At 45.8% G+C, this 17,484-nt stretch overlaps 1 protein-coding gene across 1 annotated transcript in view; it reads right to left on the reverse strand.

Moving 5' to 3' along the window:
• kcnq1.1 (potassium voltage-gated channel, KQT-like subfamily, member 1.1) overlaps positions 1–17,484 on the reverse strand; it is a gene marked incomplete at both ends in the record, with an annotated part of 70,471 nt that overhangs the window by 16,843 nt on the left and 36,144 nt on the right. The window contains 4 exons of the mRNA XM_079496432.1: positions 3,655–3,787; positions 5,504–5,560; positions 15,613–15,733; positions 16,501–16,623. Coding sequence (XP_079352558.1) covers positions 3,655–3,787; positions 5,504–5,560; positions 15,613–15,733; positions 16,501–16,623 — 434 coding nt within the window. The remainder of the gene's footprint in view (positions 1–3,654; positions 3,788–5,503; positions 5,561–15,612; positions 15,734–16,500; positions 16,624–17,484) is intronic.

The following is a 17,484-nucleotide window of genomic DNA, read 5'->3' on the forward strand; positions in this document are numbered from 1 at the left end:
TTTTTCATCGCTACAAAGGTCAAAATTTTCATCGCTAGAAAGGTCAAAACGCGACGATGCGCTTTTTTCATCGCTAGAAAGGTCAAAACGCGACGATGCGCGTTTTTCATCGCTAGAAAGGTCAAAATTTTCATCGCTAGAAAGGTCAAAACGCGACGATGCGCTTTTTTCATCGCTAGAAAGGTCAAAACGCGACGATGCGCTTTTTTCATCGCTAGAAAGGTCAAAACGCGACGATGCGCGTTTTTCATCGCTAGAAAGGTCAAAACGCGACGATGCGCTTTTTTCATCGCTAGAAAGGTCAAAACGCGACGATGCGCTTTTTTCATCGCTAGAAAGGTCAAAACGTGACGATGCGCGTTTTTCATCGCTAGAAAGGTCAAAACGCGACGATGTGCGTTTTTCATCGCTAGAAAGGTCAAAATTTTCATCGCTAGAAAGGTCAAAACGCGACGATGCGCTTTTTTCATCGCCAGAAAGCTCAAAACACGACGATGCGCTTTTTTCATCGCTAGAAAGGTCAAAACGCGACGATGCGCTTTTTTCATCGCTAGAAAGGTCAAAACGCGACGATGCGCTTTTTTCATCGCTAGAAAGGTCAAAACGCGACGATGCGCGTTTTTCATCGCTAGAAAGGTCAAAACGCGACGATGCGCTTTTTTCATCGCTAGAAAGGTCAAAACGCGACGATGCGCTTTTTTCATCGCTAGAAAGGTCAAAACGCGACGATGCGCGTTTTTCATCGCTAGAAAGGTCAAAACGCGACGATGTGCGTTTTTAATCGCTAGAAAGGTCAAAATTTTCATCGCTAGAAAGGTCAAAACGCGACGATGCGTTTTTTTTCATCGCTAGAAAGGTCAAAACGCGACGATGCGCTTTTTTCATCGCCATAGTCGACTGAAACTAGACTAACACTAATACATTCCAGGTGACTGAAATGTGACTAAAACTAAGTGAAAACTATTCAAGAGACTATGGCTGCGTTCGAATTCATTCCCTATGCCCCATATAGTGCACTACTTTGGGGTTCATTCCCTATGCCCCATATAGTGCACTACTTTGGGGTTCATTCCCTATGCCCCATATAGTGCACTACTTTGGGGTTCATTCCCTATGCCCCATATAGTGCACTACTTTGGGGTTCATTCCCTATGCCCCATATAGTGCACTACTTTGGGGTTCCGCCATTTTGTTATAGTGTCCGAATATGTAGTGAGCATTTTTGCACCCTAATGTAGTGGACTGAAGTATCCCACAATGCACCGGGAATTGTAGGGACCATCCGATGGTCACTACAAAAACACAGCGAAGCAAATCTGCCCCATAATGCATTGCGCAAGCTCGCTCTTGAGCGCACATGCACGCGTTTGCGTGCACGTGCGCTGCTTCTGCATGCATGCGCTTATTGCGCTCCACCTCAGAAGAGGCAGAAGTTGAACCAGCGAAAGAAATCAACACAAATGTACTTTTTAAACTTTCGTTTCCCCTCTCTTTTCTTCCCTGGCGGATCTCGAAGCTACAGATCTCGAGACAAATGATCTGTGCATTTATTTGCAATTGTTTTGTTTTATTTATTTATAATAAAACAATTAATTTGCAATAGTATTACTAATCTGATTAATTGGATCACCCAGGCCCAGCGCATGACGTTAGGAGAGGAATGAGTTGCTTGCTGTAGAACGCCTTATATTTTAATAGTTTTTGGATTAAGGTTGGTGAGGTTGTAAAGCTATGTGCTAAAGTCCAATATATATTTTGTACATGCATGTGAGACACATTCATTGTGTCTCCGAACATAAGTTTTATTAATATTAATTAATTCCTGCCATTAAAAAATATATGTTATCTAACATTATTTCATTGAATTGCGCTAAATACATTAAAACTTCATTATGTAGGCAGTAATTTATTGGACTGCTGTTTCTGTTAACGTCCGTATTGTGAGCAGAGCTTGTAGATCGGCTACTTTGGGTAATTCTTTACCAAAAGTACCCGATCTACAAGCTCACAACACGGACGTCGTGTTGGTTATAGATCGGCTATTTTTGCCGTACCCCCCCCCCCCCCCCCCCCCAGGATTAGCGGGGGTTCATAATCATGCTGCTGATATTTTCATATTGTCAAGGTGGTGCACTGTTTTCATATTGCTGGATAATGGATATAATATTAATTTATTGATAATAAATAAATAATCATAGGCCTATGTTATTTTAAAAGAATAACCTTTTTATCATCATTTCAGCAGCAGCGTTTTGACTGTTTTTTTGTAGTCAGTTGATTCTTCATATCCAAATGAGTGAAACGGCCGGGATGATTTGTTTATTTTTCATACAGTTCTTTATGAGGCGATCTGAAAAAACCCTATGGGGATTACAATGCAAATAAAAAGTACATGAACCTGCGGACCTATAGCGCCCTCTACCGATATTGACGTCAGAGTCGGTGCTCCCCATACAGGGAGTATTGTCCGAATTAATCACTATTTGAGTCCACTGAGTCTGGGTCCCCGTATGGGGAGTAGGGAGTAGGGAACAACCCTAGCAATTCGAACGCAGCCTATGACTAAAACTAAAATAGAAATTTGCTGCCAAAAACAACACTGTACACACCTAATACCTAATACCTAATACCTAATACCTACATACATAATCCCATATGTACTGTATGTACATTTCTCAATCTCTGCCGTCTACCAAACACTGTCAACTGTCTCTTCATGTCCTTCTAATCTTGTCGTAGAGGAGGATTTGACTGCTTTGATCATGGAGGATTTCACTGCTTTGATCATGGAGTGTGTATTGTTTTGTTGTCATGGCAACATGACAGGCGTTAAACCCATTCTGGGCGGGAACCCCTTTTGGTGTTTATAGCATTATGTTATACTTTAGCTATTGAAAAATAGCAGATCTACAAGCTCGTAGCGCGGCACTGAGTGCCGCGCTACGAGCTTGTACATCTGCTATTTTTGAAAAGAATCGTGAAAATGTGGTGCAAATCTTTGAATATATATATTCTTTCAGAGCGAACGTTTTTAACTCATATCTTTGCTTCTTTGAGGTCCCTGGAACAACATATTTTCAGATGGGGTTCGGTGGCCAATTACATATATTTTTGGGGGTCCTTGACATGAAAATGTTTGAGAACCATTGACATAGAATTTTTTTTCAAATGGTACAGAACTCAGCAGCCAGATTACTGACAAACTCCAGAAGGCGGGACCACATTACCCCTGTCCTCGCCTGAGTCGCCTCCCTCCACTGGCTGCCTGTTCATTTTAGGATTGATTTTAAATTTTAAATTACCACTTTTAAGGCACTACATGGCTTGGCCCCCCATCTACATCAAGGACATGCTGGAGCCCCATAGGCCAACGCGTAGCCTTAGATCGGCAAGCAAGGCTCTCCTGGAAGCTACCCAGCTTGTCACCATGGGTGACCGGGCTTCACCTGATTACTTGTTTTAAATGTGTTTATTGTTGTTGTTTTATTCTACTGCACTGCATTTTATTCTGTATTGGAAAGCACTTTGTAACATTGTTTTAAAAGTGCTTTATAAATAAAGTTTATTATTCTCATTATGTTCGTCTATGTTCAAATAATGTCACAATAGTTCTTATTAACCCACATGGGCTTGAGAACCATTGGTCTAACTCACTGTGACACGGAGCTGACCGGTGTCAGGTCGATGTGTTGTTGTTCTCCTTCCAGGTCCAGGTCGTCTGCGAAGCTGCTGTTCCTCTGCAGGGGACCCGGAGGATGCACCTCCAGCAGGCCAGGGTTCCTCTTCACTGCCCAAACACATTGAACCTCATGTAACAATGCTGCTCCTGTACTATACACTGTATACTAGGGAGGCACCGTTTAAGACATGATTCAGGACCCTTTTGGTGTTTTAAGCATTGCGTTTGCTTTAGCTATTGAAAAAATAGCAGATCTCCAAGCTTGTAGCGCGGCACAGAGTGCCGTGCTACGAGCTTGGAGATCTGCTATTCTTTCTGAAAAATCGAGAAAAATGTGGCGCAAATCTTTGAATATAATATTCTTTCAGAGCATACATTTTTTAACTCAAATCTTTGCTTCCGGGAGGTCTCCTGGAACAACATATTTTCAGATGGGGGTCGGTGGCCAATTACATATAATTCTGGGAGTCCTTGACATGAAATAGTTTGAGAACGACTGATATAGCGACATGAGGTTTTCAGAAAACTGTCAGGATTTAGAAGACATTTTTTTAGAATCGGCCTCAGGTCAAAATGGGTTAAAGACATTTTGGCCGATACCGACGTTAGATGTTGTGTTTATGTATGTATACATCTGGATGTTTGTTTACTGGTTGGAGCCTCGCTGAGCAGGTGACTCTAGAACAGTGGTTCTTAAAAAGTGGGGTCCGGGGACGGGGGACCCCCAGGGGTCCTTGGGGGTCCTTCTAGTGTTAATACAGCATCACAGTCAGTTAACCGCTTGATCCATATTTTATACGTTGGCTATTAAAAAATAGCAGATACAAGCTCACAGCACAGTCACTTTGCAATTTACAATTTTACAATTTAGGCATTTAGCAGACGCTCTTAATCCAGAGCGACTTACATTTAGCAAGAACAAAAGCATGGGAATACATCACATATATAAAAAGCATTTATCAAGAAACATGCGTAAGCTAAGAACGTAGCTAGAACATATATATATAATGACACTGTACATATAAACTATACATATATACTATACTATGCTGTACATATATACTATGAAGTGCTATGACTACATACAATGCAATTATTGTGCTGTCTACATAACATGCTATAAGTCTGTATCAAATGCTATCTAAGTCTAAAAAGTGCTGTCTAAGGGGGTAGGTGCTATGGGCCATGATGGAGGTTTTCAGACTACGGCGGAAGATTGGGAGTGATGCTGCAGTTCTGACTACAACGGGGAGTGCATTCCACAGTTTTGGAGCCAGAAGGGAGAAGAGTTTGGGACGAGTTTACGAGCTTGTACATCTGCTATTCTTAAAAAAAGAAACGGGGGTCCAATGTGGCACAAAACCAATCTGATGGGGGTCCGCGGTCAAATAAAAATAAATGTTGTCGTCGTTGACATCAAAATGTTTGAGAGAACCACTGACTCTGGCATTATATCACGTTAGATAATTTGTTGACCTTGGCTTGGAGGGGTGTGTGTGACTTATAGTGGATCTCTTGTCCACTAGTCCCTTCCTAACATTTTAGTCTAGTTTGTATTTGTTGACGAAATTGTCAGTGTATTTAGTCTTAGTTTTAGTCATCATAGCTTAGTTTTCATTAAGTTTCCATTTAGTTTTCGTCAGTGGAAAAAGGTAGTCGACGAACATTTTCTGTCTTAAATTTAGTCGACGAAATCAACACTGCTTTCAGCGGACCCGACACCCGCCGGGGTCCAGCGCAGTGGACCTCGTCTCGGAGCGAAATATGAGCGAATATGAATAATGACGTTCCAAACGGGGCTATAAACGTGAACAGTGTTCTTACCTGGGGGTGGCGAGCAAAACTGAACGGAAGACAATGACGTCCAAGACTGTTGACCATCTGAAGAGACATGAGATGAAGAACACCATCAATCACATCATCATATCATCATCATATCATCATATCAAGACTGTTGACCATCTGAAGAGACATGAGATGAAGAACACCATCAATCACATCATCATATCATCAGACTGTTGACCATCTGAAGAGCATGAGATGAAGAACACCATCAATCACATCATCATATCATCATCATATCATCATATCTTATCATCATATCATCATCAAGACTGTTGACCATCTGAAGAGCATGAGATGAAGAACACCATCAATCACATCATCATATCATATCATCATATCATCAGCATATCATACTATAATTAACTCAATGTCTGAATGAATGTCAGACATTCATGTCGTAGCTGCTCACTGCCTGCACCAATCACTCCCACTTTTCACACAGGCATTGACCATAATAATATGGAGGTCTTAACGAAGCCATTTTTCCCATTTAACAAAGTATACATTCATAACGAATTTATTAGTGAATTAAATATTCCCATCCACTTACATGGGAAAATGTGAAAACTCACATCAAGTATTTTTCTCTCAGAAACCGTCGGAGCTACAGTTGCAACACTTGGAGGGGAGGCTCATAATAATGTTAATGTAATGAATAATTACATCAGTCGGCCTCATGGTGGCGCTATAAGAGCCCACTTTACAATTCGCCTTATAACTCTTGAACCGTAGGTCGTAAAATTTGCCAGGATTCCTTTGGTCATGCCGCATCGCCCCTACAAGTAAGACACGCGAACGCGGGAAGCGAACACAGCTCGTAAATTGCAATAACAGCAATTAGAATAAATTACGTACTTTTTTCTAATGTTTTATTTTTTTTATTTTTTATTTTTTTTACTGTGTGTGTGTGTGTGTCTGTGTGTGTGTGTGTGTGCGCGCGTTTTTTTGTGTGTGATAGCTGCGCCCTCTGGTGGCGGGCGGGTGGTGTCACAGCGTGACAGACAAATCGCTCACTGCATTCGCAACTAGCGCTGTTTGGCTGATTGGCTCTTCCACCTTTTGGTAGATATTAGTTGAAACCGATGACATGTAAACGGGAACATGCAGTACATCTTCTGGCCACCAGATGGGACACTTTCCCAACATTATGTGTGATGATTTGATAGTGTGTAGTAGTAAGTGAAAGATACTATTGTATGTATGCAGCATTGTAGTACGGTATTGTAGTATGGTAGCATTGTAGTACGGTATTGTAGTACGGTATTGTAGTACGGTAGCATTGTAGTACGGTATTGTAGTACGGTTTTGTAGTACGGTAGCATTGTAGTATGGTATTGTAGTACGGTAGCATTGTAGTATGGTATTGTAGTACGGTTTTGTAGTACGGTAGCATTGTAGTACGGTATTGTAGTACGGTTTTGTAGTACGGTAGCATTGTAGTATGGTATTGTAGTACGGTAGCATTGTAGTACGGTATTGTAGTACGGTAGCATTGTAGTACGGTATTGTAGTACGGTTTTGTAGTACGGTAGCATTGTAGTATGGTATTGTAGTACGGTATTGTAGTACGGTAGCATTGTAGTACGGTATTGTAGTACGGTTTTGTAGTACGGTAGCATTGTAGTATGGTATTGTAGTACGGTAGCATTGTAGTATGGTATTGTAGTACGGTATTGTAGTACGGTATTGTAGTACGGTAGCATTGTAGTACGGTAGCATTGTAGTACGGTAAGTGATTTTGGACACAGCCGGTGTTTGGACACTTAGTCCATCAGTTGGACGTTAAAAAAGACAGTGACAGGATGAGAATACGGTGACTGGATGATTGGATGAGAGGTCAGTGATAGTGATTGGATGAGAGGTCGCATGCAGTGGCTGTGATTGGATTAGAGGTCAGTGACAGTGATTGGATGAGAGGTCGCATGCAGTGGCTGTGATTGGATTAGAGGTCAGTGACAGTGATTGGATGAGAGGTCGCATGCAGTGGCTGTGATTGGATTAGAGGTCAGTGACAGTGATTGGATGAGAGGTCGCATGCAGTGGCTGTGATTGGATTAGAGGTCAGTGACAGTGATTGGATGAGAGGTCGCATGCAGTGGCTGTGATTGGATTAGAGGTCAGTGACAGTGATTGGATGAGAGGTTGCATGCAGTGGCTGTGATTGGATTAGAGGTCAGTGACAGTGATTGGACATGTGCAGGACATGTGCAGGAATGAGACAGACAGACAGGGCATTCAGAATGAGACAGACAGACAGGGCATTCAGAATGAGACAGACATGGCATTCAGAATGAGACAGACAGACAGGGCATTCAGAATGAGACAGACAGACAGGGCATTCAGAATGAGACAGACAGACAGGACATTCAGAATGAGACAGACAGGACATTCAGAATGATACAGACAGGACATTCAGAATGAGACAGACAGGACATTCAGAATGAGACAGACAGGGCATTCAGAATGAGACAGACAGGGCATTCAGAATGAGACAGACAGACGGGCATTCAGAATGAGACAGACAGACAGGACATTCAGAATGAGACAGACAGGACATTCAGAATGAGACAGACAGGACATTCAGAATGAGACAGACAGGACATTCAGAATGAGACAGACAGGGCATTCAGAATGAGACAGACAGGGCATTCAGAATGAGACAGACAGGGCATTCAGAATGAGACAGACAGGGCAGTCAGAATGAGACAGACAGACAGGGCATTCAGAATGAGACAGACAGGGCAGTCAGAATGAGACAGACAGACAGGGCATTCAGAATGAGACAGACAGGGCATTCAGAATGAGACAGACAGACAGGGCATTCAGAATGAGACAGACAGGGCATTCAGAATGAGACAGACAGGGCATTCAGAATGAGACAGACAGGGCATTCAGAATGAGACAGACAGGGCATTCAGAATGAGACAGACAGACAGGGCATTCAGAATGAGACGGACAGACAGGACATTCAGAATGAGACAGACAGACAGGACATTCAGAATGAGACAGACAGACAGGACATTCAGAATGAGACAGACAGACAGGGCATTCAGAATGAGACAGACAGACAGGGCCTGTGTGTCTGTGCGTGCGTGTGCCTGTGTGTCTGTGAGGGTGTGTGCCTGTGTGTCTGTGAGGGTGTGTGCCTGTGTGTCTGTGCGTGCGTGTGCCTGTGTGTCTGTGAGTGCGTGTGCCTGTGTGTCTGTGCGTGCGTGTGCCTGTGTGTCTGTGAGGGCGTGTGCCTGTGTGTCTGTGCGTGTGCCTGTGTGTCTGTGCGTGCGTGTGCCTGTGTGTCTGTGCGTGCGTGTGCCTGTGTGTCTGTGCGTGCGTGTGCCTGTGTGTCTGTGAGGGTGTGTGCCTGTGTGTCTGTGCGTGCGTGTGCGTGTGCCTGTGTGTCTGTGCGTGTTTGTGCCTGTGTGTCTGTGCGTGCGTGTGCCTGTGTGTCTGTGCGTGCGTGTGCCTGTGTGTCTGTGCGTGCGTGTGCCTGTGTGTCTGTGCGTGCGTGTGTCTGTGCGTGCCTGTGTGTCTGTGCGTGCGTGTGCCTGTGCGTGCCTGTGCGTGCGTGTGCCTGTGTGTCTGTGCGTGCCTGTGTGTCTGTGCGTGTGTGTGCCTGTGTGTCTGACTGTCTGTCTGTGTCTATGTCTGTGTGTCTGTTTGCAGCTAATCTCACATAATAGCATTGTAGTACGGTAGCATTGTAGTACGGTAAGTGATTTTGGACACAGCCGGTGTTTGGACACTTAGTCCATCAGTTGGACGTTAAAAAAGACAGTGACAGGATGAGAATACGGTGACTGGATGATTGGATGAGAGGTCAGTGATAGTGATTGGATGAGAGGTCGCATGCAGTGGCTGTGATTGGATTAGAGGTCAGTGACAGTGATTGGATGAGAGGTCGCATGCAGTGGCTGTGATTGGATTAGAGGTCAGTGACAGTGATTGGATGAGAGGTCGCATGCAGTGGCTGTGATTGGATTAGAGGTCAGTGACAGTGATTGGATGAGAGGTCGCATGCAGTGGCTGTGATTGGATTAGAGGTCAGTGACAGTGATTGGATGAGAGGTTGCATGCAGTGGCTGTGATTGGATTAGAGGTCAGTGACAGTGATTGGATGAGAGGTCGCATGCAGTGGCTGTGATTGGATTAGAGGTCAGTGACAGTGATTGGATGAGAGGTCGCATGCAGTGGCTGTGATTGGATTAGAGGTCAGTGACAGTGATTGGATGAGAGGTCGCATGCAGTGGCTGTGATTGGATTAGAGGTCAGTGACAGTGATTGGATGAGAGGTTGCATGCAGTGGCTGTGATTGGATTAGAGGTCAGTGACAGTGATTGGATGAGAGGTTGCATGCAGTGGCTGTGATTGGATTAGAGGTCAGTGACAGTGATTGGACATGTGCAGGACATGTGCAGGAATGAGACAGACAGACAGGGCATTCAGAATGAGACAGACAGGGCATTCAGAATGAGACAGACAGACAGGGCATTCAGAATGAGACAGACATGGCATTCAGAATGAGACAGACAGACAGGGCATTCAGAATGAGACAGACAGGGCATTCAGAATGAGACAGACAGACAGGGCATTCAGAATGAGACAGACAGGGCATTCAGAATGAGACAGACAGGGCATTCAGAATGAGACAGACAGACGGGCATTCAGAATGAGACAGACAGACAGGACATTCAGAATGAGACAGACAGGACATTCAGAATGAGACAGACAGGACATTCAGAATGAGACAGACAGGGCATTCAGAATGAGACAGACAGGGCATTCAGAATGAGACAGACAGGGCATTCAGAATGAGACAGACAGGGCAGTCAGAATGAGACAGACAGACAGGGCATTCAGAATGAGACAGACAGGGCAGTCAGAATGAGACAGACAGACAGGGCATTCAGAATGAGACAGACAGGGCATTCAGAATGAGACAGACAGGGCAGTCAGAATGAGACAGACAGACAGGACATTCAGAATGAGACAGACAGGGCATTCAGAATGAGACAGACAGGGCATTCAGAATGAGACAGACAGACAGGGCATTCAGAATGAGACGGACAGACAGGACATTCAGAATGAGACAGACAGACAGGACATTCAGAATGAGACAGACAGACAGGACATTCAGAATGAGACAGACAGACAGGGCATTCAGAATGAGACAGACAGACAGGGCATTCAGAATGAGACAGACAGACAGGACATTCAGAATGAGACAGACAGGACATTCAGAATGAGACAGACAGACAGGACATTCAGAATGAGACAGACAGACAGACAGGGCATTCAGAATGAGACAGACAGACAGGTCATTCAGAATGAGACAGACAGACAGGACATTCAGAATGAGACAGACAGACAGGACATTCAGAATGAGACAGACAGACAGGGCATTCAGAATGAGACAGACAGACAGGACATTCAGAATGAGACAGACAGACAGGGCATTCAGAATGAGACAGACAGACAGGTCATTCAGAATGAGACAGACAGACAGGACATTCAGAATGAGACAGACAGACAGGACATTCAGAATGAGACAGACAGGGCATTCAGAATGAGACAGACAGACAGGGCATTCAGAATGAGACAGACAGACAGGGCATTCAGAATGAGACAGACAGACAGGGCATTCAGAATGAGACAGACAGACAGGGCATTCAGAATGAGACAGACAGACAGGGCATTCAGAATGAGACAGACAGACAGGGCATTCAGAATGAGACAGACAGACAGGGCATTCAGAATGAGACAGACAGACAGGGCATTCAGAAGTAACAGCACCCTATCCCTATTCTGGTAAATGGTAAATGGTAAATGGTGCATTTATATAGCGCCTTTATCCAAGGCGCTTTACATAGATTGTGCATTACATTCACCCATTCATACACACATTCATACACCGATTGCGGCGGAAGCCATGCAAGGCACCAACCAGCACATCGGGAGCAATTTGGGGTTCAGTGTCTTGCCCAAGGACACTTCGACATGTAGCCAGGAGGAGCCGGGATTCGAACCGCCGACCCATGGATCATTGGACGACCTGCTCTACCTCTTGAGCCACAGTCGCCCCTGGGGGCGAACATTTGGCTAAAATAGGGACTGAAGTGGTTAATAGTTACTGCATTTACAAAAGGCATGTTTATGTCTATTAGTTTTTTCTCCATTAAGAAGCAGAAGGTTGTCTCAGCATCTGGCTCAGCACGCGGCCTAATCACAGCAGAAAGCTCATGCATTTCATCAACACAGCAGATGGCTGTAAATGTAAACCATTCCAAGTTACAGAGGAAGACCACATAGGTAGAGACGTCACACTTCAAGTTAACCCATTCAGGCCTGACGTCGAAATTAAAAAAAAAAAGTTTTCTAAATCATGACAATTTTCGGAAAGATTTGAGGCACATTTTAACGATTTTTCAAAAATAGCAGACCTACAAGCTCATAGCGCGCCACTCGGTGGCGCGCTATGAGCTTGTAGATCTGCTATTTTTCAATAGCTAAATTATAACAATGTTTAAAACACCAAAAGGGGTTCCCGCCCCAAAATGGGTTAATGGTTAATGTGGTTAAACGCTAACGTGACATGGATGCGTTCCAGGTCTCAATGGATTAAATACTGCAAGAAAGACATCTGCACAGTTTAAATGGACTGTTTAGGAAACGCACGCACGCATGTGCACACACACACACACGCACGTGCGCACACACACACACACAGACACCCGTCACACACGCAGACAAGGTGCAATATAACAAACTGGAATTGGAATTTGGGGTGAAAAGTGTGCATTTTAACCAATTTAGACCGTACGACGTGTGGAAACATCATAGCTAATCCAACGGATGGATTGCGAGGACGTGTACACACGTCCTAGCGCATTTTTTTCTTTTTGTGGGGGGTTGGCCTCTCCTTCTGCACCATACTCCTTGCTCTTCACGCATGCACGTTGTCGTTCACTTCCCTGTTTACGGCTCAGAAAGAAAGGCTCGTATCTCCTAATCTAGGGAGCTCTCCGTGGTTTTGACCAGATGGATATACTAAGCTCTTCATTTCTGACTTCAACATGCCTCTCGTTTAAAATATGAACGTGAGGGATTATCCAGCGACTTTATCTTTGTTTTTTTTTGGTCGGAACGGGGAGGTGGGGGGTGGGGTAGAGTAAAAGCTGCCATATCTGCGCTGCACCCAGAGCTGCTATTTTGAAAGAAATCCCGGCGCTGCTTGTGTTAAGGATTCATATCCTCCATCTCTCATTCATACTGAATACCACAATGGAAACAAGCCCTCTGAGTCCATCTCTCATTCATACTGAATACCACAATGGAAACATCTCCTCCATCTCTCATTCATACTGAATACCACAATGGAAACAAGCCCTCTGAGTCCATCTCTCATTCATACTGAATACCACAATGGAAACATCTCCTCCATCTCTCATTCATACTGAATACCACAATGGAAACAAGCCCTCTGAGTCCATCTCTCATTCATACTGAATACCACAATGGAAACATCTCCTCCATCTCTCATTCATACTGAATACCACAATGAAAACAAGCCCTCTGAGTCCATCTCTCATTCATACTGAATACCACAATGGAAACATCTCCTCCATCTCTCATTCATACTGAATACCACAATGGAAACAAGCCCTCTGAGTCCATCTCTCATTCATACTGAATACCACAATGGAAACATCTCCTCCATCTCTCATTCATACTGAATACCACAATGGAAACAAGCCCTCTGAGTCCATCTCTCATTCATACTGAATACCACAATGGAAACATCTCCTCCATCTCTCATTCATACTGAATACCACAATGGAAACAAGCCCTCTGAGTCCATCTCTCATTCATACTGAATACCACAATGGAAACATCTCCTCCATCTCTCATTCATACTGAATACCACAATGGAAACAAGCCCTCTGAGTCCATCTCTCATTCATACTGAATACCACAATGGAAACATCTCCTCCATCTCTCATTCATACTGAATACCACAATGGAAACAAGCCCTCTGAGCTTTTCCTGTTATGCTTTTAACATAATTGTATAACTGTACCTTTTGCAAACTGTTAAAGTATTCAATCAATCAATCAAGCAGTGAACAAATGTTTTGTATGGGTGATTTTTTTAACATTTAAATGAACTCCTCCATCCCCCACGTCCCGCCTGGCACCACAGCGCCGGATACGCTGGTACGGCCACGCTGGTACGGCCACGCTGGTACGGCCACGCTGGTACGGCCACGCTGGTACGGCCACGGCAAAATGTATAGGAAAAGCAATGCGTGCATGTTGGCTACATTTCATTATTTTATTTATTCATTCTTTATCTCCTCCAGGAGAGCAGGCCGTCGGCCTGCCCTGTGTGTCAGTCTGTGCGTGCCTGTGTGCCTGTGAGTGCGTGTGCCTGTGTGTCTGTGCGTGTGCGTGCCTGTGTGTCTGTCTGTGCACGTGCCTGTCTGTGGGTGTGCCTGTGTGCCTGTGTGTCTGTGCGTGCCTGTGTGTCTGTGAGTGCGTGTGCCTGTGTGTCTGTGCGTGTCTGTGCGTGTGTGTCTGTGCGTGCGTGTGCCTGTGTGTCTGTGCCTGCGTGTGCCTGTGTGTCTGTGAGGGCGTGTGCCTGTGTGTCTGTGCGTGCCTGTGTGTCTGTGCGTGCGTGTGCCTGTGTGTCTGTGCGTGTGTGTGCCTGTGTGTCTGTGCGTGCGTGTGCCTGTGTGTCTGTGCGTGCGTGTGCCTGTGTGTCTGTGCGTGCCTGTGTGTCTGTGCGTGCCTGTGTGTCTGTGCGTGCATGTGTCTGTGCGTGCCTGTGTGTCTGTGCGTGCGTGTGTCTGTGCGTGCCTGTGTGTCTGTGCGTGCGTGTGCCTGTGTGTCTGTGCGTGCCTGTGTGTCTGTGCGTGCGTGTGTCTGTGTGTCTGTGAGGGCGTGTGCCTGTGTGTCTGTGCGTGCGTGTGCCTGTGTGTCTGTGAGGGTGTGTGCCTGTGTGTCTGTGAGGGTGTGTGCCTGTGTGTCTGTGCGTGCGTGTGCCTGTGTGTCTGTGAGTGCGTGTGCCTGTGTGTCTGTGCGTGCGTGTGCCTGTGTGTCTGTGAGGGCGTGTGCCTGTGTGTCTGTGCGTGCGTGTGCCTGTGTGTCTGTGCGTGCGTGTGCCTGTGTGTCTGTGCGTGCGTGTGCCTGTGTGTCTGTGCGTGCGTGTGCCTGTGTGTCTGTGAGGGTGTGTGCCTGTGTGTCTGTGCGTGCGTGTGCGTGTGCCTGTGTGTCTGTGCGTGTTTGTGCCTGTGTGTCTGTGCGTGCGTGTGCCTGTGTGTCTGTGCGCCTGTGTGTCTGTGCGTGCGTGTGCCTGTGTGTCTGTGCGTGCGTGTGTCTGTGCGTGCCTGTGTGTCTGTGCGTGCGTGTGCCTGTGCGTGCCTGTGCGTGCGTGTGCCTGTGTGTCTGTGCGTGCCTGTGTGTCTGTGCGTGTGTGTGCCTGTGTGTCTGACTGTCTGTCTGTGTCTATGTCTGTGTGTCTGTTTGCAGCTAATCTCACATAATGCCAGGCAGATCAGTGTCATATTTCTCATCTGAGAAGAACAAAGATAATGTGAAATAAAAAGGGATCAAAAGTTGATATTTTCATGGTTTCAATGAAATTCATGGTTAGGAGGATTATTCAAGTATAAAATTAATTATTCAATGAAATGCTAATCTCCTAATCTCCTTCTGCTGCCCGTGGCTCTGTTACCTTAGGGAGAACCTTGGGGCTTAAAAGGGACACATGGAGCTGGTCAATCACACTTGAATCCAAGTATACTTCTACAGATAGTCCCTAATTAGATTGGTTTTTATTAGATTAATCTTACTTGCTCTAATGCGCTAATGCACTTCTCTTCAGTATATACGCCGTATTAAATCCCATTAACAATAAAGAGAATTTAACGTTTGTTTTGACATTGTTTGTTTTTACATCATCATTACATCACCTAATCATAGCAACATGAGTTCTTTATTTCATAAGTTTCAAGCTATACCGAATTCCCTCCTCGATATGGGGTTCCTTGATGTTTGAGAACCACTGTTGTAAAGACTGGTGTTCAGGTACGGTACCTGTTCCCACGGTGCTGTACACGTCGGTGCCGCTGTCGAACACAGAGTCGTAGGTGATGCTGGGGATGGTGGGAGACGTGGGGCTGTCGTCTGCACTCCTCAGTTTCCTCCTGATCTTCACCTGTCCAACACACACACGCACGCACGCACGCACGCACGCACGCACGCACGCACGCACGCACGCACGCACGCACGCACGCACGCACGCACGCAGCACGCACGCATACGCACACACACACACACACACACGCACACGCACACACACACACACACACGCACACGCACACGCACACGCACACGCACACGCACACACGCACGTCACAATTGCTTGCGTGCAGCAATCACAGACATGACAGTTTTCTGAAATACCTATGTTTCTATATCACTGGTGCTCAATATTTCATGTCAAGGACCCCAGAAATGATATGTAATAGGTCGCCGACCCCCATCTGGCTGCTGGAGCGTACCTCAACGTTGCTGCCATATTTACGGGGGAACCTGGCCATAACGCTACTGCGATACAGTCGTTTCTTATCTCCATATTTACACTATTTTGTGGTGGGGGGGGGTTTCATAAAGTAACGCCCTACTTGATCATACTACAGAGTCACAAAAATGTCAGCATCACAAAAACATCAAAAGTAGTAGATCTACAAGCTCGAAGCGCAGCGCAAAAGACACATTTTGAGCTTGTCGATCTACTACTTTGAATTTGAATCCTGAAAAGTTACAGTTTTGGACGAAAAGTTCCTTCAGTTTCACAACAACCATTATTGTTATAATATTCTACAGTGTTTTTGTATGAAAAAAAAAACCCATAGGGCCTATACATGTTCTCACGCACGCACACACGCACACGCACGCACACGCACACATATAGAAGCTGACCGATTTCTTGGGCTTTGGGCTGGACACCGAGGTGCGAGTGGAGGGAAGCAGAGGCCTCTTTCTCAGGAACAGCTTGAAGGTGGCCGAGTCAGGGTTCTCCACGGCAAAACACCTCCACGAGGTCTGCAGGGACAGCAGGGACAGAGGTCAGGGACAGAGGACAGCAGGGACAGAGGTCTGCAGGGACAGCCCAGAGAATACATTCATCAAAACACCTCCACGAGGTCTGCAGGGACAGCCCAGAGAATACATTAATCACCTCCACGAGGTCTGCAGGGACAGCCCAGAGAATACATTAAAACACCTCCACGAGGTCTGCAGGGACAGCCCAGAGAATACATTAAAACACCTCCACGAGGTCTGCAGGGACAGCCCAGAGAATACATTCATCAAAACACCTCCACGAGGTCTGCAGGGACAGCCCAGAGAATACATTCATCAAAACACCTCCACGAGGTCTGCAGGGACAGCAGGGACAGAGGTCAGGGACAGAGGACAGCAGGGACAGAGGTCTGCAGGGACAGAGGTCAGGGACAGAGGACAGCGGGGACAGAGGTCTGCAGGGACAGCCCAGAGAATACATTCATCACCTCCACGAGGTCTGCAGGGACAGCCCAGAGAATACATTAGTCTGCAGGGACAGCCCAGAGAATACATTAAAACACCTCCACGAGGTCTGCAGGGACATCCCAGAGAATACATTAAAACACCTCCACGAGGTCTGCAGGGACAGCCCAGAGAATACATAAAAACACCTCCACGAGGTCTGCAGGGACAGCCCAGAGAATACATTCATCACCTCCACGAGGTCTGCAGGGACAGCCCAGAGAATACATTCATCAAAACACCTCCACGAGGTCTGCAGGGACAGCCCAGAGAATACATTCATCAAAACACCTCCACGAGGTCTGCAGGGACAGCCCAGAGAATACATTAAAACACCTCCACGAGGTCTGCAGGGACAGCCCAGAGAATACATTAAAA

The sequence above is a fragment of the Electrona antarctica genome, assembly GCF_951216825.1.
Source record: "Electrona antarctica genome assembly, chromosome: 3".
NCBI lineage: Eukaryota > Metazoa > Chordata > Actinopteri > Myctophiformes > Myctophidae > Electrona > Electrona antarctica.